The sequence below is a fragment of the Zea mays genome, chromosome 2, assembly GCF_902167145.1.
Source record: "Zea mays cultivar B73 chromosome 2, Zm-B73-REFERENCE-NAM-5.0, whole genome shotgun sequence".
NCBI classification, from domain to species: Eukaryota; Viridiplantae; Streptophyta; class Magnoliopsida; order Poales; family Poaceae; genus Zea; species Zea mays.
Genome location: NC_050097.1, coordinates 185,507,374 through 185,533,357, shown reverse-complemented (window position 1 = coordinate 185,533,357; position 25,984 = coordinate 185,507,374). Strand labels below are relative to the sequence as shown.

The following is a 25,984-nucleotide window of genomic DNA, read 5'->3' as shown; positions in this document are numbered from 1 at the left end:
AGCCGATAGTCCGCGAGCCACAGTTCCGGTCTCGTCTCCCCCGAGTACTTTGTGATAGTAGTCGAGGTTCGGAACCGGGTCGGGAACGGCGCCCGTCGTATGGCCCGGCTGAAAGCCCACGGACCGGGTGGTTCGGGCGAGGGACTCTGATCCTCCCCGCTGTCATAGCGTCCCCCACGCCTGGGGTGGTAGCCTCGGCGCACCTTCTCGTCGAGGTGGGATCGACGGTTGCGGTGATGGTGCTCGTTGCCGAGGCGACCCGGGGCCGCAGGCGCTGTGTTGCGCGTGCGCCCGGTGTGGACCGAGGCTTCCCGCATGAATCGGGAAGTCGCGGTGCGATGTTCCGAGGGGTACCCCTGCCTTCGGGAGGCAGAGCTTTCGACCCGTCGGACCGTGGCATCCTCCAGGAGATTCTTGAGCTCTCCCTGGATACGCCGCCCCTCGGTGGTAGATGGCTCCGGCATCGCGCGGAGAAGTATTGCCGCTGCAGCCAGGTTTTGGCCGACCCCACTGGAAACCGGTGGCGGCCTTACCCTGACATCATCGGCGATGCGGTGCTGGATGCCCTGGGGTAGATGACGCACTTCTCCAGCCGGAGGTTGGCCCGCCCATTCCTGCCCAATGTCCCGGCAAACGGCTCAAGTGTTCCTGCTCCCTCGTCGAGCCTGGCCTGCATCTCACGGATTTGCTCGAGCTGTGGGTCATGACCCCTCGCCGGGACGGGGACCACAGCTAGCTCCCGAAGGATGTCAACGCGAGGCACAGGCCTAGGGGGATCACCGTTCTCCGGCATACCAAGATGGTTGCCTTCGTCGGGACCCCCTAGATCGACATGGAAACATTCACGACTTGGGCCGCAGTCCTTGTCGCCGAGGCTGCGGCTACCGTCGGAACAGTCGGAAAGGCAGTAGTCGCATGTGGTCATAAAGTCCCGCATGGCACTGGGGTTACCAAGTCCAGAGAAATCCCAACTAAAGTCGGGCTCGTCATCTTCCTCCGAACCCGAGGGCCCGTAGGTTGAGACAGCCGTCAGCCGGTCCCAGGGTGACCGCATACGATACCCCGGAGGGTTTGGACTCGCCTCTATGAGAGCGTCCACCAAAGCGAAGTCGCTTGGTGGGTCGAAGCTGAATCCAAAAGGCACGAGATGGGAATCGGTCGGTACCTCTTGGTCGACGGGCGGTGACGAAGTCACGTCAGGGGCAGACTGCACCGTCGTCTCAGGTACGAGGGTGACGCCCAGCAAGTCCTTTGCGAGCGTGCTGGCGTCGTCCGTTTTCTTGGGGTTGGCGTGTTGCGGGGAGACGGCGCTCGTCTTCGTCTCAGATGCGAGGTCGATGCCCGACGTGCCCCCCGTTGGGGCGTCGGCGCCGTCGACTCGCTCGACAGCCGACGAGGTGCCGCCTCCTGCTTGGCCTTGGTTGCCCCGCCTCCTCCTCCGTCAGCGGGGGAGGGGACGGGACAAGTCCGAATGTTGTTCTTCCACCACGTGGGGAAGACGTCGTCGATTCCGCCGCCGGCGGGCAGGTTGTCGGCCGCCATTGTCGCTGTCGCGCGGCGGGGGAAGGAGTATCATGTCGTAGCTGCCGTCGAGGGACATGAACTCAAGACTCCCGAAACGGAGCACCGTCCCGGGCTGGAAAGGTTGCTGGAGACTGCCCATCTGGAGCTTGACGGGAAGCTGTTCGTCAACACGCAGCAGGCCCCTACCTGGCGCGCCAACTGTCGGCGTTTCGAACCCGGGGGGTCCCTGGGCCGACGAGTAAATTGTCGTCGCGTGCCCCAGCCCAGATGGGTCGGCGCGAGACGGAGCGCGAAGGGGGGAGGAAGCCGGAGGGAGATAGGCGTAAAAGGAGAAACCCGCGGCCTTCGTGTTTGTCCCGCGCCCAGGTCGGGTGCGCTTGCAGTAGGGGGTTACAAGCGTCCACGTGGGAGGGAGCGAGCGGCTTACGCGAGCGCCGTCCCGTCCTTCCCCGCGCGGCCAACCCTCTGTAAGAGGGCCCTGGACCTTCCTTTTATAGGCGTAAGGAAAGGATCCAGGTGTACAATGGGGGGTGTAGCAGTGTGCTAACTTGTCTAGCGGAGGAGAGCTAGTGCCCTAAGTACATGCCATCGTGGCAGCAGGAGAGGTTTTGGCACCCGGTTAGTATGGTGTCGTGGCCGTCGGAGGAGCGCTGGAGCCTGGCGAAAGGATAGCTGTCGGGGCTGTCGAGTCCTTGCTGACGTCTCCTTGCTTCCGTAAGGGGGCTGAGAGCCGCCGTCGTCATAGAGCATGCGGGGCGACATCATTACTTGTTTACGGGGATGAGCCAGATGGGACGCCGGTCTTGTTCCCCGTAGCCTGAGTTAGCTTGGGGTAGGGTAAAGATGGCGCCTCCTGTGACGTGGTCGGTCCGAGCCCTAGGTTGGGCGAGGTGGAGGCCCCTCCGAGGTCGAGGTCGAGTCTGTCTTCTGAGGCCGAGGTCGAGTCCGAACCCCTGGGTCGGGTGAGGCGGAGACCGTCGGCTGAGGCCAGGGCTGAGTCCGAGCCCTGGGGTCGGGCGATGCGGAGTTCGTCGTCTTCCGGGGCTGAGCCCGCGTCCGAGCCCTGGGGTCGGGCGAAGCGGAGTTCGTCGTCTTCTGGGGATGAGCCCGAGTCCGAGCCCTAGGGTCGGGCGAAGCGGAGTTCGTCGTCTTCCGGGGCCGAGCCCGAGTCCGAGCCATGGGGTCGGGCGAAGCGGAGTTCGTCGTCTTCCGGGGCTGAGCCCGAGTCCGAGCCCTAGGGTCGGGCGAAGCGGAGTTCGTCGTCTTCCGGAGATGAGCCTAAGTCCGAGCCCTGGGGTCGGGCGAAGCGGAGTTCGTCGTCTTCCGGGGCCGAGCCCGAGTCCGAGCCCTGGGGTCGGGCGAAGCGGAGTTCGTCGTCTTCCGGGGCTGAGCCCGAGTCCGAGCCCTGGGGTCGGGCAAAGCGGAGTTCGTCGTCTTCCAGGGCTAAGCCCGAGTCCGAGCCCTGGGGTCGGGCGAAGTGGAGTTCGTCGTCTTCTGGGGCTGAGCCCGAGTCCGAGCCCTCGGGTCGGGCGATGCGGAGTTTCCTATGGCGCTTGAGGCCGGACTTGGCTGCTGTCAGCCTCGCTCTGTCGAGTGGCGCAGCAGTCGGAGCGGCGCAGGCGGCGCTGTCCTCTTGTCAGGCCGGTCAGTGGAGCGGCGAAGTGACTGCGGTCACTTCGGCTCTGTCGACTGAAGGGCGCGCGTCAGGGTAAGGTGTCAGGCCACCTTTGCATTAAATGTCTGTGTTAAATGCTCCTGCGATACGGTCGGTCGGCGTGGCGACTTGGCCAAGGTTGCTTCTTGGCGAAGACTGGGCCTCGGGCGAGCCGAAGGCGCGCCCGTTGCTTGAGGGGGTCCTCAGGCGAGACGTGAATCCTCTGGGGTCGGCTGCCCTTGCCCGAGGCTGGGCTCGGGCAAGGCGAGATCGTGTCCCTTGAGTGGACCGAGCCTTGACTTAATTGTGCCCATCAGGCCTTTGCAGCTTTGTGGTGATGGGGGTTACCAGCTGAGATTAGGAGTCTTGAGGGTACCCCTAATTATGGTCCCCGACAGCCTTCGTCCGAAGTTCATTAAATCCTTGAGGAGATAATGCTTTAATGGACGAAGGGCATTAATATTTAACAGTTTATGTTGCTTTGTTCTTAATTCATACACTTGAGAACAAGTCCCCAACATTACCTAAATGCCACTCTTAAAGTTATGCCGTGGAATGATCCTAAGACAACCTCTAGGTATTATGAGGCAAATGTACAACGGTTGTATAATATAATAGCTGGTTCATCCTAAGGTTTCTATTGATGCTGATTTAGCGCTAATCACTGGGGGTGTACGTGGCGATGCTCTCTGCGGCGGCACGGATGGTCCACGACCTCGCTGTAGCAGCGGCACCTTCCCTGCGTCGCTCTAGATGGTCCGTGCACTGGGTCGGACTGTCCGCGATTGTGCGGGGTCGTCTTCCTTCTCACGAGGCTCCGAATCGGCAGGTCACCCGGTATCGATGTTTCGTACCTCGCCCCGATAAGTAAATTTATTGTGCATGTTCTAGGCTCCGGAGGGTGTGCGTGGAGAGCGCAAGATTTATACTGGTTCGGGCAGAACGTCTCTACATCCAGACATCGGTGGCTCGCACTATCATCATTATTGATGATCAAACTCGTAGTAGGCATTACAAATAGTCGAGAGAGGGAGGAGAGGCTCCCAGATCTCGTATCAGGCTACACCGCAACATACACCAAGGACTAGGCCAGTGCCTCCATTATACGAAGTTGGGGGATAGGATGCCAGGAGCCAGCACGATGACCAAGAGAAGATACGCGCCGAGAAGATCTAGCACCGCCATCTGTACCCGATGCCTCACGCTTAGTATTATAGTAACTCCTGGGCCCACCTGTCGGGGCCCATGTCCCTTGTAACGTGCCCCCTTGGACTATAAAAGGGAGGGCACTTGTGATGCAGAGGGGAGGAGCTCGGGACTCAGACCCACGACACTCAAGCCCTAAAGCAATACCAACTTACAGTAGATGTAGGGTATTACGCTCCGGCGGCTTGAAACATTCTAAACCCTTGTGTTCTTTTGTTTATTCATTCGGTCAGCGAACCTCTAGCCCCCTCCATATCTTAGGATCAGAGCGGGTGCATTCCGTGTTTGATGCTAGCATGTAGCATATCGTGTTTATCAACTTTCCCTTCAATGTCTTGATTTAATTGCAAAAGTTGTTACTTTGGTAGCCTGCTAAACATGGTATTCTTTTTGTGACAAAGATAATATAATATATTGCTTTATGTGTATTGGCACGTAGTCCTGACTACATATGTAGTTAAGAAAGGGTTAAAGAGTTGTCAAATCAGTCAAGTCTTCAAATCAAATTATGTAGGCTGCCTCTTTGCTATCCCGAGAGTCAAGCACATGCTAACCCCTTCAAGTCATATTCTGCGCGGCGTACGAGAAGATCCGGTCAGTCCGGTTGCGTGACGTTTTCTATCGGTATGAGATAAGCCTTTTGCTAACGAGTTTTACATCAGCATGAGGCCATGAGCCCATGAGCTTAGCTCACTTCAGCAGCTTCTCCCAAACGCTGACGGAGAAACAAGATGGATTTACCACCGTGTTTCCTGTGTTTTTTTATTTGGGTTCTCTTTAAAAAAAACTCAGCCTACGGGGTATGACAGCCTCAGATATTGTATTAAGAAGAAAACTTTATCTTTACTCAATATTTAAGTGATATTTAGACCAACTGACCAACTTATTAGAGATTACTTTCGTTTGCTCCGATCGATCGAGTTCCAAGACATTGATAAGGTACTGCCACTATGCAAGGTTCCGTCCCCACGCCACATGTGCTTCGCCACAGCTGACAAGTGGGCTTATTTCTCACGTGTTTGGCTCTCTGCCATTTGTTCTACTGGCACTTACTATTAAATTTTGGTTATGAACGCGTATGGACATGAGCAATGTATATAGACCTACTCGTCTTTATACGTGGTTCCCATATACACTTGGCTTAGGGATGACAATGATACCCGAAAACCAATACACGATGCTAAAAAACTTATTAGGCCATGGGTAAGGTGAATTTTGATGTTCATGGCTATTTTATTGGAATATTTGTTATAACCAATGGGTATGATGGACTTGGATATGTTCACTCCTGCCTCATACCTGCTATCCGATGAGAAACCTACTAAGCTATGACATGTAGGTCCGTATTACTAGAGGCGTGTCATATAAAAGAATATTCCAAAACCTAACCCTAATTTCCCACAGTCCCAATATCCCACCCACCTTGACCACACTCTGCTAAAATAATGTTAGGTTCGATGAATTTGTCATGCTGGACATAAAGATATTATGTTATTTTAGTATCTTTCAATGTTGATGAGGTATGTGGCTTCAATATTTTATATTTGATATGTATTTTTGCGATTCAATATAGAAAACCGGGGCAGGAGGTGATTTTGATTTAAACTAGAGAAACATGTAGATTTTAGGAATCTATTTTGTAATTTGGCTGTCTGGTTGGGATTTCAGATTTTTGACAATGAATCTAGTTGAGAAAGCTGAACCAAACACACACATGACACATAAACTATCAAGTAAATTTGTGCTCAAACATCGTATAAATCGAAAAAATCCAGTATTATTTCTAATTTAAAGACCACAAATTTCTCTAATTCTAAATATATAGTAGCAATGAAAGGTGGATACTCATTTTTTATCAAAAATTATAAGTAAACCACATCTACATATACAAACTATCAAGTAAAATCAAGCTAAAATGATGTATAAATAAAAAATCCACCATTATTCCTAATCTAAAAACCACTTTTTTATTTATAAAGCATAAAGTAAGCTATATATACTTGGAATGAAATCTGGATACTTATTTTTTTATCAACTAGTATAAATAAGCCGCATCTGTAAATGAAAACTATCAAGTAAATTTAAGCTCAAACGTTGTATACATTTTTTTAAAAAAACTTCACCATTATTTTCAAACTGATAAACAAAAAAATTGTCTATTTTGAAACTATGAAGTGTGCCATACTAGCAGCGGAAGATGAGAATAAATTTGTCAACCTTTAGAAGCATAGAATGGATGTAGGAATGAACTCTTTGTAAGTAGTCCAAATAAAAAATGGGCATAAACTTCTTCGCTCGTTAGCAAGAAGAGAGAGCGGAAACTGGCTTAGGCTGTGGGAGGCAGAAGGTGGATATATAGTAGATACATTAGTTGCGATTGGTAGTTAAGACTAGAACCAAATGTGGTCTTTTAATCCTAGTTGGGGCCACTAATCAAAACTAATGATATATAGACCTTTATTAGTTTCGGTTGATGGCTCAATCCTGAACCTTTGGAATGATTTTCTTAGTTTGGAGACTTAAATCTACTTCGGAATTCTCGAGGGTTGAGTGAAAATTAGCTCATTTTCCACTCAAACACTGATAATTTAAGTGCTTCCATGAGCGTCATGCATCAGAATATGGGACGCTCAAACACTGTGATAATTTAAGTCCACTCAAACGTGAACCTTGTGCGAGGAATGAATGAATGAATGTGGGACGACTTGACCATGGCCACATCGGTAGTGCATCGTCAGCACGGTGCGTCACTCCTGACGTGCGCTGCTAGCGTCACAAGTTTTCTGGTGGAGTCAAGTCGTGTGTCTGTCTATCTCTATCACTGCTACGCTGATGACGAGGTATGCCCGGTCCCCTGACGTAGTGTGCGGGAACGTCATGTAATAGTGGTTGTCCTCTTGCCCACACCAGATTTACGATAATACGAAAGAAAGAGAGAGAAAACCAATTGCTCATCAGTAACTAGCTGGGAACTTGTCACTGCTACGCTGATGACGAAGTGGTTGTCCTCTTGCCCACACCAGATTTACGATAATACGAAAGAAAGAGAGAGAAAACCAATTGCTCATCAGTAACCAGCCAGTTAAAAATGTTATAGACATCAAGATACTTTATAAAAAATGTACTAAATATTAAATGTGTATCTTATATCATATATGACACACTAGTACAAAAAGGCTCAAAGCCTGCGGGGACGATATATTTTTACAGGCGGTTTCGGTTATCCACCGACTGTGTTATTTCTAGTGGCGGTTCCTTAAGAAAACCGCCACTAGAAATCGTATTTCTACTGGCGGTTCCTTAAGAAAACCGCCAGTAGAAATCCATGATTTGTAGTGGCGGTTTTCTTAAGGAACCGCCACTAGAAATACGATTTCTAGTGGCGGTTTTCTTAAGGAACCGCCACTAAAAATCATTTTTATCCTTAATTTTTCGAGTTTTTCAAACGGCCTCGTATGACAAAACCACCAAAATAAAAGTTGTAGATCTATAAAAGTTATGAAACTTTGTAGTTGACAACTTTTTTGTTTGAACTCATTTTGGTTCTCAAAAATTGAATCTAAGTATGTCAAATTTAAAATTCAAATTTTGCAAACTACCTCGGATGAAAAAAGTGTCAAAATAAAAGTTGTAGAACTTCAAAAGTTATTTATCTTTGTAGTTGACAACTTTTTTATTTGAATTCATTTAGGGTCTCAAATAAGCAATTTACACTCAAATGGTTGTAATATGTGGAGAAAACAACTACAAACTAGACACAAGACATGTCATAGACGGAGTGGTAGGGGAGGGTACGCGCGAGTGTGAGGTGACGGTTCGAATACTAACAACCGCGTAGCGCGCGAATTTTGCGCGAAAAATGCCGCGACTTGCACTGGCGGGTGGGTGGGTGGGCCTAATAAAAATAAATTTTTTTAACTATTTTTAAAATATGTTTTATGTTTCCTGGAAACGATTTGCACTGGCGGTTTTATTACGTCGACCGCCAGTGAAAATCGATTTTCACTGGCGGTTTTATTACGCCGACCGCCAGTGAAAATCGATTTTCACTGGCGGTCCTCAGTTACCCACCTGTAAAAATGATGATTTCTACTGGCCCCTAGCACTGGCGGTTACGAAAAACGCCACTATAAATAGGTTTACAACCGCCACTATAGAACTTCTCTGTACTAGTGACATGACAAAATAGCAGTCATCATTGGGTTTTGATTGGATGCACTAGATCGCTTGATTGTATGGTTGCACCAATATAACTCATAGCACAAGATATATTCTACCCATATATGACATGACAACATTATAAAAGCAACTACACAACAACAGCTACAGTCATTTTCGGTGGCCAGGAACCGCCGAAAATAAGGCATTTGCCGCCGAAAATAAGCTATTTTCGACGGCCTTAGACTTATTTTCGGCGGTTTCTGATCGCCAGAAAAAATCAGCCGAAAATAAGCCTTTATTTTCGGCGGCCAGTTACCAGCCGCCGAAAATAACCATTGACTTTCGTCGGCTGACACCTGGCCGCCGAAAATAGGCTATTTTCGGCGGTCAACCGAACAGCCGCCGAAAACAAGGACTGTCGAAAATAGTTACTGCTTATTTTCGGCGGTCCACTGAAGCCGCCGAAAATTAATAATTTCAGAGAATAGTTTTTTTGAAAAAAAATGCAAAAAATCACAAATAAAATTATCAACAATATAATCACAATAAAATGACAGAAACATTAAATCTACAATTGCACAATTCACAAATAGTCCACAACATAAAGTTGGAGTCCATTACAACATTAGAGTTCACAAATAGTCCATACAACATAAAGTTCACAAATAGTCCATTACAACGCACAATTCGGCACAAAACTCAAACCATCATATATCGGGGTCGTTGGAGTTATGACCACTACCTTCAGAAGCGAAAAACTCATTGACGAAGTCGTGTAATGGGTTTGGATTCTAAAGAAAAAATAAGACATTAATAACGGGAGTGTTTACATGCATGACCGCTATTCAAACAAATTGTTTGTCAAACTAACCTCTCCTGTAGTAGCTTCCTCCCCTGCATATCGTGAAAACATTATTCAACTTCGTCAAGGGTTTCAGTCCTATATGTATAGGCAAGGATAGGCTCTAAACCCACATGAAGCTAGCAGGACCAAAAAAATTTCGGCAGCATAACCTCGCTGCCACTAAATAATATATTACTTATATATAAAACACAAAATGATATACTATTAATCAAATCAAACTAAGTACCACATACCCTAATAATGCAACTATTCTACGTACCAATATAATGTACTTGTAAAACTAATAATATAATATTAATATGAAATTAATGCCACTAATACCTAAACCACATGTACCACAAATATATTAATGAAATCAAGCTAAACAATAACACTAACCACACACACAAATCAACAAACATAATTACAAATATATACTAATTACACACAAATCAAACAAACATAATTACAAATATATACTAATCACACACACAAATCAAAGAAATATAATTACAAATATATAATAATTTCGGCGGCAATTAAATAACAGCCACCGAAAATATGAAATAAAATACGAAAAAATAACCTATGGATGGCGACGAGCTTGGCGACGACGGCGGAGTGGCGGGAGGAGTAGAGCTTTGCGCTGGCGGCGGCGGACGACGTTGGCGGAGACCGACGACCGGGATTGGGCGCGGCGGGCGGGCGGCGCTGCGGCGGCCGCGGGTGCAGGGGCGGGGCGCGCGGGTGGCGGGCGCAAGGGTGGGCAAGGGCGGGCCGCGCGCGGCCGGCGGCGGCGGGGCAGAAGCGGCGGCGGGTGGTGCGGTGGGCAGAGGCAGCAGCGCGGGAGCGAGAGACAGAGCGTCGGCGTGAGGAGAGAAAGAGAGAAGAGAGAAGGAGTCGAGCTGCTGTTAATATAACTTTATTTTCGGCAGTCTGGTCGTCAGCTTGACTGACAACTTTAGAAATTAGTAATTAATAAATAGAGAACTGTTGGAGACCAAACACTTTTTTACTCCTTAAAGTATTCTAGTAACTTTCTAAATCTATAATTTAGGGTGCTAATTTTGCATAACTATTGGAGATGCTAAGGTTCAAATTCCAATGTCACAGTTCACAAGCATTTGCTCCGAGCATGGTGGGGCCAACCAACCCCACCTTCCCCTTCTCCCTTTCACAAATGAACATGTAAGCCCCAATCGAGCAGTTCACCCATAAGATCACCTAAAATACTGTTGTGCATGTAGACTGCACTATTCTTATAGTGGAGTTTGAATATGGGTATGCCTATGACTAAGTTGCTGGAGATAATCTAAGCATTGTTTCATTACTTCACCAATTTCTTTTTTACATATTAACCTATTCATTTTGTTTGTGAATTACTATTAACAACTACCAAGTACATCAAAGGCAAGATATGTACAGGAGTTCTGAGTAGGTTTTGTTTGAATTTGTTTTTCAAAAGGTGATGTTGAAAACAACAAAGTTATGTGGCTTGTAGAATTGATTTTATGTAAATTTGTGCTAAAAAGTTACGTAGAGAAATTGTTATTGTTAAGACACTTGACACATAGGAGGAGATGAATTAGACAATATGTTTTTTAACTAAGACATCTATTCTTTAGCTAGTCAAGATAAATGTAATAAATAAATTATCTACGTGCAACTACAGTTTTGATAAACTATCACAATGGAGACTTGATACCCGATTCTACGAGAATTCATCTATAGGGGACGAGGATGAGGGCAAATTAATCCAAACTGGGATCGAAATTGGGGTCGAGTTCACGGGGACGGAGATGGGGAACCATTCCCATCCCCACATGTACCGCCCCCACAAACTTCTTTTTATCTAAATTAGTTCATCGGTATGCTAAAAATATACTAAAACTCAATACATAGCCTATTATAAAAAACTAAACTTTAAAGTATATGTCTCTTGTAATTTTAAATCTTGTTTGTTCAATTTATATTGATTTGATATAGTTAGTTTGAATTTGTCTCTAATTATTGTATTCTTAACGAGGACGGATCCCCCGTAGAGATAAATTTCCCGATGAGGACGATGATGGGAGAAAAATCTCCCCCATAGCGTTCACGTGGCTATCCATACCCGACCAAGAGTTTGGCCCTTACATTGGCATTCTTATGAGAGGCTACAACAAAACAAAGACTAAAGGAAGTTTTCACATTTTTTTGATATCTCGATAAAAATATCAGAGTTGTTGACAATTTTTTTACATAATAAGGATGCCAACGTAAGGGCTAAGCTCCTAGTGGGGTAACTCTGTGGATAGCCCTTGACCTTCCCCACATGCAAGTTAGGAAAGGGATTATCAATTGGATATAAATGAGTGCGAATGAACCCAGCTTCCTCTATTTATATAATGGATTTAGGATTTTTATTTTTATTTTTTTTGAATTTTTTTAAATGGATGAAATAGCATAGACCAATCCTATGGTGCCATGTCACCAATTGACACTTGCTATCGACCGCTATTAGTCAATGACATTGCTTGTCCCAACACCAGTCAGTACCGACCGACCCGATCCCATTCCCATATGTAGAGAAGTTCTGAGTAGGTTTTGTTTGAATTTGTTTTTCAAAGGTGATGTTGAAAACAACAAAGTTATGTGGCTTGTAGAATTGATTTTATGTAAATTTGTGCTAAAACGGTACATAGAGAAATTGTTATTGTTAAGACACTTGACACATAGGAGGAGATGAATTAGACAATATGTTTTTTTAACTAAGACATCTATTCTTTAGCTAGTCAAGATAAATGTAATAAATAAATTATCTACGTGCAACTACGGTTTTGATAAACTATCGCAATGGAGACTTGATACCCGATTGTACACAGGGAATTCATCTATAGGGGACGAGGATGAGGGTAAATTAATCCAAACTGGGATCGAAATTGGGGCCAGGTTCATGGGGACGGAGATGGGGAACCATTCCTATCCCCACATGTATCGCCCCCACAAACTTCTTTTTATCTAAATTAGTTCATTGGTATGCTAAAAATATACTAAAACTCAATACATAGCCTATTATAAAAAACTAAACTCTAAAGTATATATCTCTTGTAATTTTAAATCTTGTTTGTTCAATTTATATTGATTTGATATAGTTAGTTTGAATTTGTCTCTAATTATTGTATTCTTAACGAGGACGGATTCCCCGTAGAGATAAATTTCCCGATAAGGACGGGGATGGGAGAAAAATCTCCCCCATAGCGTTCACGTGGCTATCCATACCCGACCAAGAGTTTGGCCCTTACGTTGGCATCCTTATGAGAGGCTACAACAAAGACTAAGGGAAGTTTTCACATTTTTTGATATCTCGATAAAAATATCAGAGTCGTCGACAAATTTTTTACATAATAAGGATGCCAACGTAAGGGCTAAGCTCCTGGTGGGGTAACTCCGTGGATAGCCGTTGACCTTCCCCACATGCAAGTTAGGAAAGGGATTATCAATTGGATATAAATGAGTGCGAATGAACCCAGCTTCCTCTATTTATATAATGGATTTAGGATTTTTATTTTTATTTTTTTGAATTTTTTTAAATGGATGAAATAGCATAGACCAATCCTATGGTGCCATGTCACCAATTGACACTTGCTATCGACCGCTATTAGTCAATGACATTGCTTGTCCCAACACCAGTCAGTACCGACCGACCCGATCCCATTCCCATCGTAGCTGCTGTTGTCCGCTGTGACTGATAGACAGCCCAACCGACCAACCAAAACTATCATGCGCCGTTTCCACCACTCGAATCGATATCGAGCACCGGCCACGCCAAGCCAGCGGTTGTTAGGCTCCGCCGTTAGAACTCACCTTACCGGCTTACCGCAATTCTGCCAGATTCTAAATCATAATATTCAAAATTTATGTTGGTATCTGATATCCTGGCTCTGTTGCATTTTGTGCTGCCACTAACTTGTAATATCCTTCAAAGTTTTTTTAGATTTAAGCCGCCGTTTTAGCTAGAGAAATCTTTAAAGCTAGCTAGAGGTACGCCAAAAAAACATCTAGATTAATCTTTTTTATTTACATTCTAGATTGAATGTATTTGCATGCAGCACACACACACCTCCAGCTGTGCCATCATTGGAGGCAAAATAAACAAAGACCGTCTGTCTCTTCACTTTGTCATGTCATTATAAGGTACTAGTTCCCTTTTGATGTGTCTTTCCGACTTTAGCCAACTCGGCCGACGTCGTAAGTGGAAGGCATAGTTTTATAACAAAGAACATAAGATAAAATTAAAGTCGTGTGATGATTTCATATAATACTCAGCATTATATTATAGTGTGTTCTGTCACATTTATTTTTTTTTTAGAAAAAATAATCGAACTGCTCACGGCCTTGTGTCTGGGCCCAACGTGACTCACGACCATTATGCGGGATTCAATCTTAGGCAAGAAATGGACCACAGTGTCTGTATGAAGCTGGGGCAGGATCATGGGCCCTTTTCTCCATGTAAGCCCATCAGCGTAAGCTAGGTCCCATTTGTAGTCAGAATGTTTTTTTTTTCTGATTTGAATTTGTAGTCAGGACTGAAACTGCAGGCTAATAGCGAGTTATTGAGGTCACCGTGGTCTGGTTCATGCTGGCGTGCTATATACTACTTCGGCTTAGGCCCGCAACAGTGTCTACACACCGCAGATATGCTTGTTGGTTCATGGCCGTTCTGATTCCCCGTCATTCTGGTTTCTGTCATTGTGGCGTTCGATGACAGTAGCAGAGACGACGCGTGACGCGCCCTTTTCCGACCTAAGGGCATGTACAGTGGTGTTTAATGTGGGGGCTCTTAATGTGTTTTAGGGGGTTATTTGCAAAAAAATCTTAGAGACGTCTCTCCGTGAAGAGACGCCTCTGGCTCGTAAACCAAGTAACAACAGACGCCTCACTTCCCACTGTACGAATTTGTCGTCTGTTCTATCGATCTGATGCTATACAAATACATTTAATTCTGTATTTATTAATAGACTACGTTTAGAGACACTCCATTGTACAATAGAGTCTCTTAGTTGTCTCTTGTGCTTGGAGAACCGTTTTGGTGTCTCTGCACTGTACATGCTCTAAAACGTGATCCTAGGTTCACATATCTTATCAGAGTTATTAAAACATGACCCCATTTGAAGCGACGTCCGCACTTCACGGGACATTCGCCCATCGCGGATCGACACGTTGACACCGCTCCAGAGGCACGGACGCGAGTCTTTCATCCAATGATGCTGCAAACGCTGAGCAGTTCTGTGTCCCTCCCAATGTTCTCTTCCCTCCCTCCCACGCCCTCCCTCTCCTATCGCGTCCCTGCCTCCTCGATCTCGCCGTCGAGCCTGCGTCCTCGCCGTCGTCCGTGCCAGGCCGGCTCCACCAGCTTTCCTCGTCGTGGCGTCTCCAAGAATCAGTCCTCCTCTCCCCCGCTTCCCCCGCCCCCGGTCGAGCTCCGCCAGCAACCCCTCTACCTGTTCACCCGACGGCGACCTCCGTGGCCGACTTCTCTTCACTCTCGCCTCGCTTGCCACCTCTGCCGAAAGTGTAGTACATCGTCGGGAGGAATATGACGCCATCGGGCTCCTTTAGCGGGGAGGCACTTCTATCTTGGCCTAGGCCTCGTCGTGGCCCCACATCCAGTTGCCACGGGATATGGATTGGGGCGTTGCTTCGCGGCGGCGGCGGAGGCGTTTGCTAGCTGTCGGCGGCATTGGCGCCTGCCACGACCATCGTCAACTGACAGCGACGGTGCGTTCGACGACCGGCAGTAGCCTGCGCTCCACCCAGCCGCGCTTCCTCCTGTGGACATAAATCTACCTCTACTGGGGCACTGGGCTGGTCCCATCTTCCACGCGGCCCTCCCCTCCACTCATGACGACGTCGGGTTCAACGACCGGCATCATCATGCGCTCCAACCAGCCTCGCTTTCTCCCGTGGATACGGATCTACCGCTGCTGGGTGGCCCCAGCTTCTGAGCGGCCCCGCGTGCAGTTGCTGGTGAAGACTGAAGAGGATTTGAGGACGTCACGAGTGAGCTTGCCAAGCCTTGTGCTCGCCGAGCGTGCGGGCGCACGTCTCCACAGCGATCGCATGACGTAGCTGGGGCCGGGACATGGACGTCATCGCGAATCTCATCTCTACGGACAGAGCGGCTGTATGTTCCTACACTTTATTACCTCCTCCCTCCTCCTCTGCATCCCCATCTCGCGCTTTTGGAGCCCTTCGCCTACATTTTCCCCAAATCCATCTTCCTTTGTCCTTATTGGTTTACCTCGCTGCCACCGACTGTCGTCCTCGTGGCCTCATGGGTTGCTCTCAGGGGGCCGTTCGTGACCTAGGATGTGTGAAGTGCTATTGTGGGTACAGGTTTGTTTGGCTAACCAAAGTTGTGTATCTTTGTCCACTACTTTGTGTGTATTTTCCTTCGATTCATGGAACAAGTCCTCGGGTATGTGTTGGAAAGTGGAGAGATGAGTACAAGTAGAATTGTAGACCAACAAAAAGGATACAGGAACATGCTTGCACTTCGCATTTTGTATGGAAATGGCGTGTCTTAATAGAAAATGATGGCACATATAATTGGTAGGTTGGAGAGGAATATTCATTCGTTCCAGAAAGAAATTTCCACTTAATTGCATTTTTTAAAGAATTGAGAGGTATGTAGATTATTATTTTTAGAAAACAACAAACCAACTATTAATCTTCTAGAATATACCGCATAAATAGAATGAGCTATGTTGGTGTGTCAGGATTTGTAGTTTTACACTTGCTATGCTAAATCTATGTTTCTATAGAAATTCATGAGACCTTTCTATATTTTAGAACTTCAAAAATGTTTGAAAATTTTCTGAATTTACAGAAAAATCTTATTTAGTTTCTAAACTGAAATCTGCCTCAATATACAGAAACAATGTACAGGGAGTAAGTAATTTACGTCTAAATCAGCCCAGTATTTTTAAAAAACTTGATGTATATAGGGGTATGCCACAACAATCGAAAATAAGCACAGCTGACACCAACTATACTAGGAGTAAACCTTACCGAGTGAATACCAGACACACACATCTTTTGTATTATGTTCAGAGCGCATGCATCCTAGAAGTGAAGCAATCTTCTTCCTGTCTAGACCTTCCCCTTCTGAAATTGCTCCTCTAATGCTTGATGACATCCATTCAATACAAAAGTTCTAAGTGATACAAGAAGATCGCTCTTTGGTAGTGAACTAAGAAGACGACAATCCTCGATAATCAGAATCCCAAGTGCATAAAAGGAATCCATATCATGCAGCAATTCCAACTCTAAGCATCTTGTAACCATAAGCTCACTAAGGGAGACAAGGCCTTGCAACTCTCTTTGTGATGATAGTGCATCACAAGATTTTATGACCAGTTCCTTCAATCTTGTCTGGTAGACAGCACTAGACAAACACATTACTTGAGGACAACATCTCATATACAAATTTCTTAAGAGATGGCATGTCATTTAAATAGGCCTTCATAGATGGAATTTTAGGGGCCCAAAAAAATGGGGACCATGTTCAATCGAACAGGTTGCACGTGCTTGTGCACGACCCTGTATGAAAACCAATGCTTCTAATCTCTTGAAAATGTGATCCAATCATATTTATAAAGGGCCAACTGTTTTAGTATCCTCAAGTGCCACATGCTTACTGGTGGACAAGGCATCTCAATGATGTCACAATCTATTAGGCACAAAGTATCAAGTGATGAGAGTTTATTCAACTGCTTGGAGAAAGAGGATGGTTTTCTGGTAGCACTGCACTAACTGAAGGCTATTAAGTGAGCATTTGACTTAGGATGATTCTCATTAAGGCCTACTTGAGTTCTCATTAAGGCCTACTTGAGGAGCATACGTGCTGATAACATTGAGAACCAAGTCCCCAATGACCAGTTTGACTAGGATGATTCTATCTCCTAGCCTCCTAACATCTACTACCCCATCTTTAAGGCTCTTATCGATCAAGACGCCTACTCCATTCTTGTTTGCTGCAGTCCCCGTGTACCACAACTTGAAGCTTGTACCTTCCACTTCCTTCGCCTTTCTGTCCTTTCCACTTGGTCTCTTGAACGCATAAAATATTTACCCGTCTCCTCACCGCAACGTCGACTATTTCTCATAACTTACCTGTTAAGGAATCTACGTTCCAACTACCTACATGGACCCTAGTTGGCTCGACTAGCTTCCTTACCCTTCGCACCCGTCGAGGAAGATGCAAAGACCCTTGCTCATTTTCCACTACACCCGGGCACCAATGTAGTGCGCCACTAAGGATGCGACGACCCGATCCTTGCTCACTTATCACTGGCTCCAGATCAAGAGACGACGCGTCACTTAAGGGGTGACGGCCCGGCCCTTGCTCATTTAACACCATACCCGGGTTCCGATATGGCACGTCGCTAAGAGGGTTACGCCCCAATGATTTTCTTTGTGGTTTCATCTCCATAAGATTTGGCTGGTTTTTACGTTGGTTTGCCGGACCTAACACAACCCTCCTCCTTTACCGGGCTTGGGACCGGCTATCTAAGATTAATTTGATAATGCAGCATAAAACGAAAAACCTAGATGTACTGGTAGATGATATCCACGACATTAGAACAGAACAAATCTGAACTAACTCAACAAGATTAACGCATAAAAGAAGAATCGACAACGGATCTAACCATAAGATCGTCATCATAATAAACTAAAAATATAGATTTACTCATAGTGATTTCCACGAGTGTTAAAGAACTCGAACGGACGTGCGCGAAGCACTTCCCAGAAACCTGATTCGCCGACACCCATGCAGGTCGTCAAAACACTGGCGGTGGTTCGGAGATACCGCTCTCCCTTGATCTGCTGCACGACAGATGAAGGGACGGTACGACAGAGAAGCGACGACGCAGAGAATTGAGAAGAAGAGGATGAGTCGGTTGCTATTCGCCTGTGTCCTCCGCCTGAAGGACGTCTACCTTTTATAGACGGGCCGCCGAAACCGCTTGATTCGATCTGCAATATTTCAGGAACCACCCCCTGGAGTATCTCTATGTGCAACCATCCGAAGATCTCTCACGTAACGTGTGTGCCATTACTCCTGGTTGACGTGGCAGTCTAGGTGTGATATTTGATAACCAAATAAACAAAAGGCAAAAATTAAACTACCATTTAGAACACGTCACGACGCGATCGCGCATCGTCGCAAGTCGCAAGTCACAAGTCACGCGATAAATAACGCGAAACAATGCGAAACGCGAGCGAGCACGTGCGTGTGGCAGCCTCCATAGCCCTTTATTTGTCTCATGTAAAGAGTAGGGAACACTCCCACATATAAGCTGGTTTGCTCCTATCTAGATGAGCGATATGGGACTAAAGTCCCGTGCCATCTCTACACACCACATTGACTTCCTTATTGAATTGGGCCACACACTAGTGGGCCTAATTCCAACAATCCCCACCAAAGCCAAGGTCTCCAATTGACTTAATCTCTACGCTTTCATATACCAGCTTTACAGTGCAGACCCGATACGGGTTGAGCTACACCTTGCAGTACAGGATTCACCTCCTCACGACTTTGCAATGGGCAAAGCCTTGAATTTCTAGTCTTGTGTAAGATGGTTTCACCTATAGGCATCACTGATACTAGGCCGCCTAAAGTCATGCCTCTGATTGGAGCGTTCCGATCATGCTCCCGTGTCTTTTAGTGAATTTATTTGAGATTACCCACATCTCATAGACTACGACCTCATAGTCAAACTCACATAGGTGTATTCTTACAAGTGTACCCTGCAGGGCAGTACCTTGCCTGTTACAGGCCTCAGAATACCTTAAGACAAAAGTCAACCTCCCTTGCAGTACTAAGACTACGCATCTTCTAGCGGGAAACGAGTAAAATAATGTACTCTCTTGTTATACAAAACAATTTGTTCTTCCCAATTACTAATTCACGGGATCTCCGATCACATATATTGGGTTACCACTGTATGATAACATCACGTGGGCTTCAATCCATCTCCCTTGATGCTCCATCAATCATAGCACGTGCTAATCCCTTTGGAAAAGGGTCCGCCATGTTTCAATCAGTATTAATATACTCTACGACAATCTCTCCAGTATTTCTCAAATGCCTTACTGATTTGATACGCCGTTTCACATGTCTTGAGAACTTTGAATTTTCCTTTGCATTGCCTACAATTGTGATCACGCTTTAATTATCACAATGCAATAGAATGGCTGGTACCGGTTTATCAACCATTGGCAAGTCCATCAAGAGCTCTTTCAACCACTCTGCCTCAGTAGTGGCTGACTCAAGTGCTACAAGTTTTGCCTCCATAGTAGACTTCATTAAGATAGTCTGCTTACGAGACCTCCAAGAAACTGCAGCCCCCCCAATTGTGAATATGTATCCACTTGTGGCCTTGATCTCAGTCGCATCTGAGATCCAGTTGGAATCAGTATACCCTTCAAGTACAGCAAGGTACCCAGTATAGTGAAGTCCATACGCAGAAGTACCTCTCAAGTATTTCATTGCACATTCTAGTGCACACCAGTGATTGCTTCCTGGATTAGAAGTGACATGAGGGAACCAATAATTTGTGAGTATCTCAACTGATTAATTCCTTGTCCTCTATTCTTGTGAAGCTTTAGACTAGGATCAAAAGGTGTTGGAGAATCTTTGGAGTCAGAATCCCCAAAGCGGTTTAGAATGTTCTCCATAAAATGAGATTGTTTCAGAATAATCCCATTCTCACCCTTAATCAGTTTTATGTTTAATATAACATTTGCCTCTCCCAAATCCTTCATATCAAAATTTTGAGATAAAAATGATTTCACATCATTTATCACATCAATACTAGTCCCAAAGATTAGTATGTCATCCACATACAAGCACAATATTACTCCCTTACCACCAGCAAACCGATAGTACACACAAGTGTCAGCTTCGTTTACCACAAAGCCTGCTAACGTCAGAGTTCTATCGAACTTCTCATGCCATTTCTTTGGCGCCTTCTTGAGGCCATATAAGGATTTCCTTAGTCTACACACCATGTTCTCCTATCCATGCATCACAAATCTCTCTGGCTGCTTCATATAGATCTCCTCGTCAAGCTCACCATTAAGGAAAGATGTCTTCACATCCATTTGATGGATGAGTAGATCATGAATCGCAGCAAGTGCTATTAGCACACGAATTGTGATCAATCTGGCAACTAGTGAATAGGTATCAAAATAATCCTCACCTTTCTTTTGGGTAAATCCCTTGGCCACAAGCCTAGCCTTGTATTTATCGACAGTACCATCTGGTTTCAGTTTTTTTCTTAAATATCTATTTACATCCCACAGGTTTACACCCAACTGGCAGGTCACATATTTCCTAAGTCCTATTTGTTAGAATGGACTCCATTTCATTGTGGACTGCCTCCTTCCAACGCTCTGCATCTAGTGATGCATATGCCTCTACAAGGGTTTTTGGAGTATCATCCACAAGATAAACAATAAAGTCATCACTGAATGATTTTTCAGTCCTTTGTCTCTTGCTCCTACGAGGAGCTACCATATTATTATCCTCATTGTGTTGTTCAAAATAAGCAGGAGCTAAAGAAACTGTATTAGGTTCAGGAGTATAACTAGTAGATGCCTCGCTACGTGCTGCAACTCTATCCTTCATAGGGAATATATTTTCGAAAAAGGTGGCATCACGAGATTCAGTCACGGTATTAACATGCACATCTGGAAAATCAGATTTAATCACCAGAAATCTATAGGTTGCACTATTATGTGCATATCCTAGAAAGATACAATCAACGGTTATTGGTACCAATTTATGTTTGCACGCAGGCACATTAACTTTGGCTAAACAGCCCCATGCGCGCAGAAATCCAAGAGCAGGCTTTCTACCTTTCCATCCTTCATAGGGTGTTTTATCACCCTTAGCTGATGGAACTCGGTTTACAACAAAGCATGCGGCCAAAATAGCTTCGCCCCACCATTACTTAGTTAAACTAAAACTATCCAACATGGCATTAACCAAGTCTGTCAAAGTTTGGTTTTTCCATTCAGCCACCCCATTTGATTGAGGAGAGTAGGAAGCTGTTGTCTCATGGATGATTCCATGCTCCGCACAGTATTCACCGAATTCATTAGAAAGATACTCCCCTCCTCTATCAGACCTAACTCGTTTAATTTTCTTTTCTAGTTGGTTTTCTACCTCTGCCTTATAGATCTTAAAACAATTAGGTGCCTCATATTTCGTCTTAACAAGATAGAGCTAGCAATATCTAGTAGCATCAACAATAAATGTGATAAAATATTTCTTAGCTGCTCTCGTCAAAATTCCATTCATTTCACATAGATCTGAGTGAATGAGATCTAAAGGTGCCAAATTTTTATCTTCCATGCTCTTAAAAGGTTTACGTGGTTGCTTAGCTTGCACACAAGCATGACACTTAGATCTCCTAACAACAGAAATTTTTGGAATCAAATTAAGCCTCGACAATTGGATAATGCAATCAAAACTAATATGACAAAGTTGAGAGTGCCAAACAGCAGCCTCGCCTACATTCAATTCAGAATATGAAACTGAGTTTGCCATATTATTACAATCATCAACCACTGAAAGGCGGAACAAACCACCACTGTCATAACCTTTGCCAATAAACAAACCAAATTTTGAGACAATAAACGTGTTCGACTCAAACACTAAGTTAAAGCCATCACGACATAAAAGAGAACCACTAATAAGGTTCCTATTTATTCCAGGAACATGATGCACATTCTTCAAAGAGAGAGTCTTTCTAGAAGTCAACTTTAGATCAACTCTTCCTATTTCATGTATAGCAGCCCTTGACCCATTGCCCATCAAGATGGCGCTACTGTCGGTAGCCTGATAAGAATAAAATAAGTTGAGATCAGAACAAACATGTACATTGGCTCTAGTGTCTAACCACCAATCGGTGGATTGACATGCTAAAAGAATTTGAGGGACATACCCAGAATTCCTAGCATCAGCAATAGCCACATTTGCATTTTTCTGACCATCACCTTTCTTGCCCTTCCTATTACGACATTTTATGGCTATGTGACCAGATTCACCGCATACAAAGCAAGTCAAGTCTGCAAGGTTTTTATTCTTCTTCTTAAAATTGGTGTTCTGCTTGGCCTTTGGTTTCCAGTTCGACTTGTTTTGTTTTTCCCACCAGATTTGCCTTCAACCACATTGGCATTAGAGGTACCACTATCCATTGGACTAGAACGGGGCACATCTTTAGATCTCGCCTTCTCCTCAACATCAAGAGTAGGAATTAGACTTTCAACAGTCATTGCCTCCTTCTTGTGTTTGAGAGTCGTGGCAAAATTCCTCCAAGTAGGAGGTAATTTGGCAATGATGCCACCAACCACGAACTTGTTAGGCAAGACACAATCAAAGTGTGCAAGTTCCCCCACTAGAAGCTAGATTTCATGAGCCTATTCCACGACAGAATGGTCATCGACCATCCAGTATTCATGGTACTGCTCATTAACATAAAGTTCACGTCCAACATCTGATTCATTATACATCCGGTCCAGGGTTTCCCATAAATCACGAGCCACTTCGTGGTGCATGTGTATGTCATATAGTTGATCTAACAACAGTGTCAAGATACAACCATCACATGTTTCGTTATCAGACTTGAAGTTACGGTCCTGCTCATAAGTGAGAGGAAGAACTGGGGAAACCACCCACCAGATCCTCAACGACATGAGCCAGAATTTAACCCTACTCTACCATCTCTTAAAGTTTTGACCACCAGCAAACTGGTCAGGTTTTAGTGCATCTAAAGGTCCAGCCATGTTAATTCTATGAGGTTTCTAGATTGTTGGAAAAATTAACAGGCCTTAAGATTAATTTGATAGTGCAACATAAAACGAAAAACCCAGATGTACTGGCAGATAATATCCACGACATTAGAACAGAACAAATCTTAACTAACTCAACAAGATTAACGCATAAAAGAAGAATCGACAATGGATCTAACCATAAGACCGTTATCACAATAAATTGAAAATGCAGATTTACTCACAGTGATTTCCACGAGTGTTGAAGAAGAACCCGAGCGGACATGCGCGAAGCACTTCCTAGAAACCTGATTCACCTAGGTTGACTGTGCTCATCTAAAGCGTGGTCCAGCTCCATGTTTAGCACGACAGCTAGGTTGACTGTGCTGCTCAACCTAGGATTGTCCTCACCAACAGGTGAGACAATCACGCCTCCTGTTCTGTCATGTGGATGGCGGGGGTAATACCTCAGTCAAGACCATCGGCCACCCCACCGAACACTGAACAATAGTGCGAAAGCAAACACCGTGCAACATCTTGTATGGCTGCCTCAGCTGAGTCCCGCTCAGAGATAGAATAATGCTCTGAGCAGACCTCCGCACCATGGAGACTATCCTCTGGATGGCGAACCAAACAAGTCGCCTCCCAGCGGTCCGGGTAAACCCTGTGACTGTGCTGGAAGACAACACAACGATACTCGATGGACCAAGTGTGTCGGTCGAGTGCCTGGCATAGAAAGGTGTCGAGCGCATCATGGAAGTGACACCCGCGAGCGGCGTCACGAGTGATAGGTCGAGCAACCCATCCCTCTGGCTCCTGGTCCTCTGAAAGGTCGGTGTTGTGGCTCGAGCTGCTGTCATCACCTCCGTCGTCAGGGTCTCCTCCAACAGCTACTCCAGCGGTTGGGATGCCTAGTGGTGGTGTAGGGGGCGCCTCCAGCGGGGGAACAGGAGAGCAGCGCCTCAGACTCTACTTCCTGCTGAGGCGAGGAAGAAGAGCCCTGCTGCTCCAACTCATGTCGCCGACGCTCCTGCTCCTCGTGCAGGCGGTGGTGCAGCCTCTCCAAATGGCTACACTGACCAACCACCGGACGGCGAAGCGGACACTCCGCGAGACGAGAAGGCAAGAAAAGAATGACTGATTTCCGTGCGGTGTGTCTAGGACGAGCCATCTACAAAAGACACCGTAAGCATAAGAGTGAAAACAGAAGTAGTATGACCAGCAAGTAGACAATAAAAAATTAGGAAATAGAATAAAACAAAATTTTCAGCAAGGTATAATATATATATATATATATAATAAACATAGAATTGGTCTAGATGACCAACTTTTGAAGGGACACCAAGGTCAAGGTGAGAATAGGGGTCTATAATCATTAGAACGACCACTCTACTCTAGATTAGCGGTCCTACAGTCAACACGACTTTGATACCACTTATGTTACTGTTGGGGACTTGTTCTCAAATGCTATGAATTAAGAACAAGGCAACACAAAATGTTAAATGTTAATATCCTTCGCCCTTCGAAGCATTATTTCCCTCAGGATATAATGATTTTCGGACGAAGGTTATGAAGGACATACCTTCATCAGCATAAAATATAATAATAAAGAAGGAATCATATGAAACATATAAGTATTATTGATAACTCATTTCTATTTTATTATAATGGATAAATAGAAATGATATCAAATTACAAATGTACCTTCAGCTTGTAAGAAGGTAAAAGTACAAGTGTGACGCAAAAGCCAGTGCCAAATCAGCATGAACAGTACGGGGATACTGTTCACCTATTTATAGGTACGGGTCGCAGCCCATGCAAAATTACATTAATGCCCTTTACATTTATCAATAACTCTATGATAATTCTTCGAGGTCTAATCTGGTTTTTCATCTTTAAGTCGGTTTCCTTTTCCGCCGTTCTCCCGAAGCTCTTCTACACACAGCTTCGGCTCTGCGCCAACCTTCGTGTTCCTTGTGCTTCTTCATACTGTGGCTCTGATCCAAGTTCGAAGATACCTGTTAATGTACTTTACTCCAGAAACATTGTTAAATTATGTTTTTGAGGACCTTCGGAAGCCGAAGGCACCCAACAGTAGCCCCTCGCAATATTAATTTGTTAGAATAATAAATTCAGATTGCGAAATGGACGAAGGCTATGAGCCGAAGGTCCGAAAAAACACCTTCCTCTTGCTAGAATAGCAACAGTCATTGGCAAATGGGACCCTCCAGTCTCCGACATAATGGGTTTATAAATAGGGGCTCACCACAAATTATTTGGCACGCTCTCCTGCCATCTGTTTTGCCTGCTCAAAAAGCTTTCTGCCCACAAATATTTGGTTTTCTCCTTAGTTTTAAGCTTCGGAAACAAGAGGCAAGAATTCCGAAGAGATGTCTGAGGAGAAGAAGGTTGCTGCCGAAACGAAGCTGAGCCTTTCTGAAGAGATGCATCTGGGTTTTCTTGAGTCAATAGCGAAGACGAACACGGAGAAGATTACAAGAGAGATTTTAGAAGGTTTATCTGAAGATACTGGTGATAGTGACAGTTATGACGCAGATAGTGGGGGTGAAGATTCCGAAGATCGGCCATGGCGACCAAGCCATTCAGTCTTCGGGAAATCAACTATCGGGGAAAATCACCTTGAAAACATGAAGGGAAGATATTTTCGGGATATGTCTATTGTAAGAGCAGATGCCGGAGAAAAAACTGTGCCGACTCCCGGAGATGATGAAGTCGTTATTTTCCGAAGCTTTCTAAAAGCTGGGCTACGA

At 45.3% G+C, this 25,984-nt stretch overlaps 1 protein-coding gene across 1 annotated transcript; it reads left to right on the top strand.

Annotated features, from left to right (window-relative positions):
- Window positions 1-14,691: 14,691 nt before the first annotated feature.
- Window positions 14,692-15,976, top strand: LOC100191264 (uncharacterized). The gene has a single exon (NM_001136698.1). The coding sequence runs from the start codon at window positions 15,514-15,516 to the stop codon at window positions 15,883-15,885; it is 372 nt and encodes a 123-aa protein (NP_001130170.1). The 5' UTR covers window positions 14,692-15,513; the 3' UTR covers window positions 15,886-15,976.
- The last annotated feature ends 10,008 nt before the right edge of the window (window positions 15,977-25,984 follow it).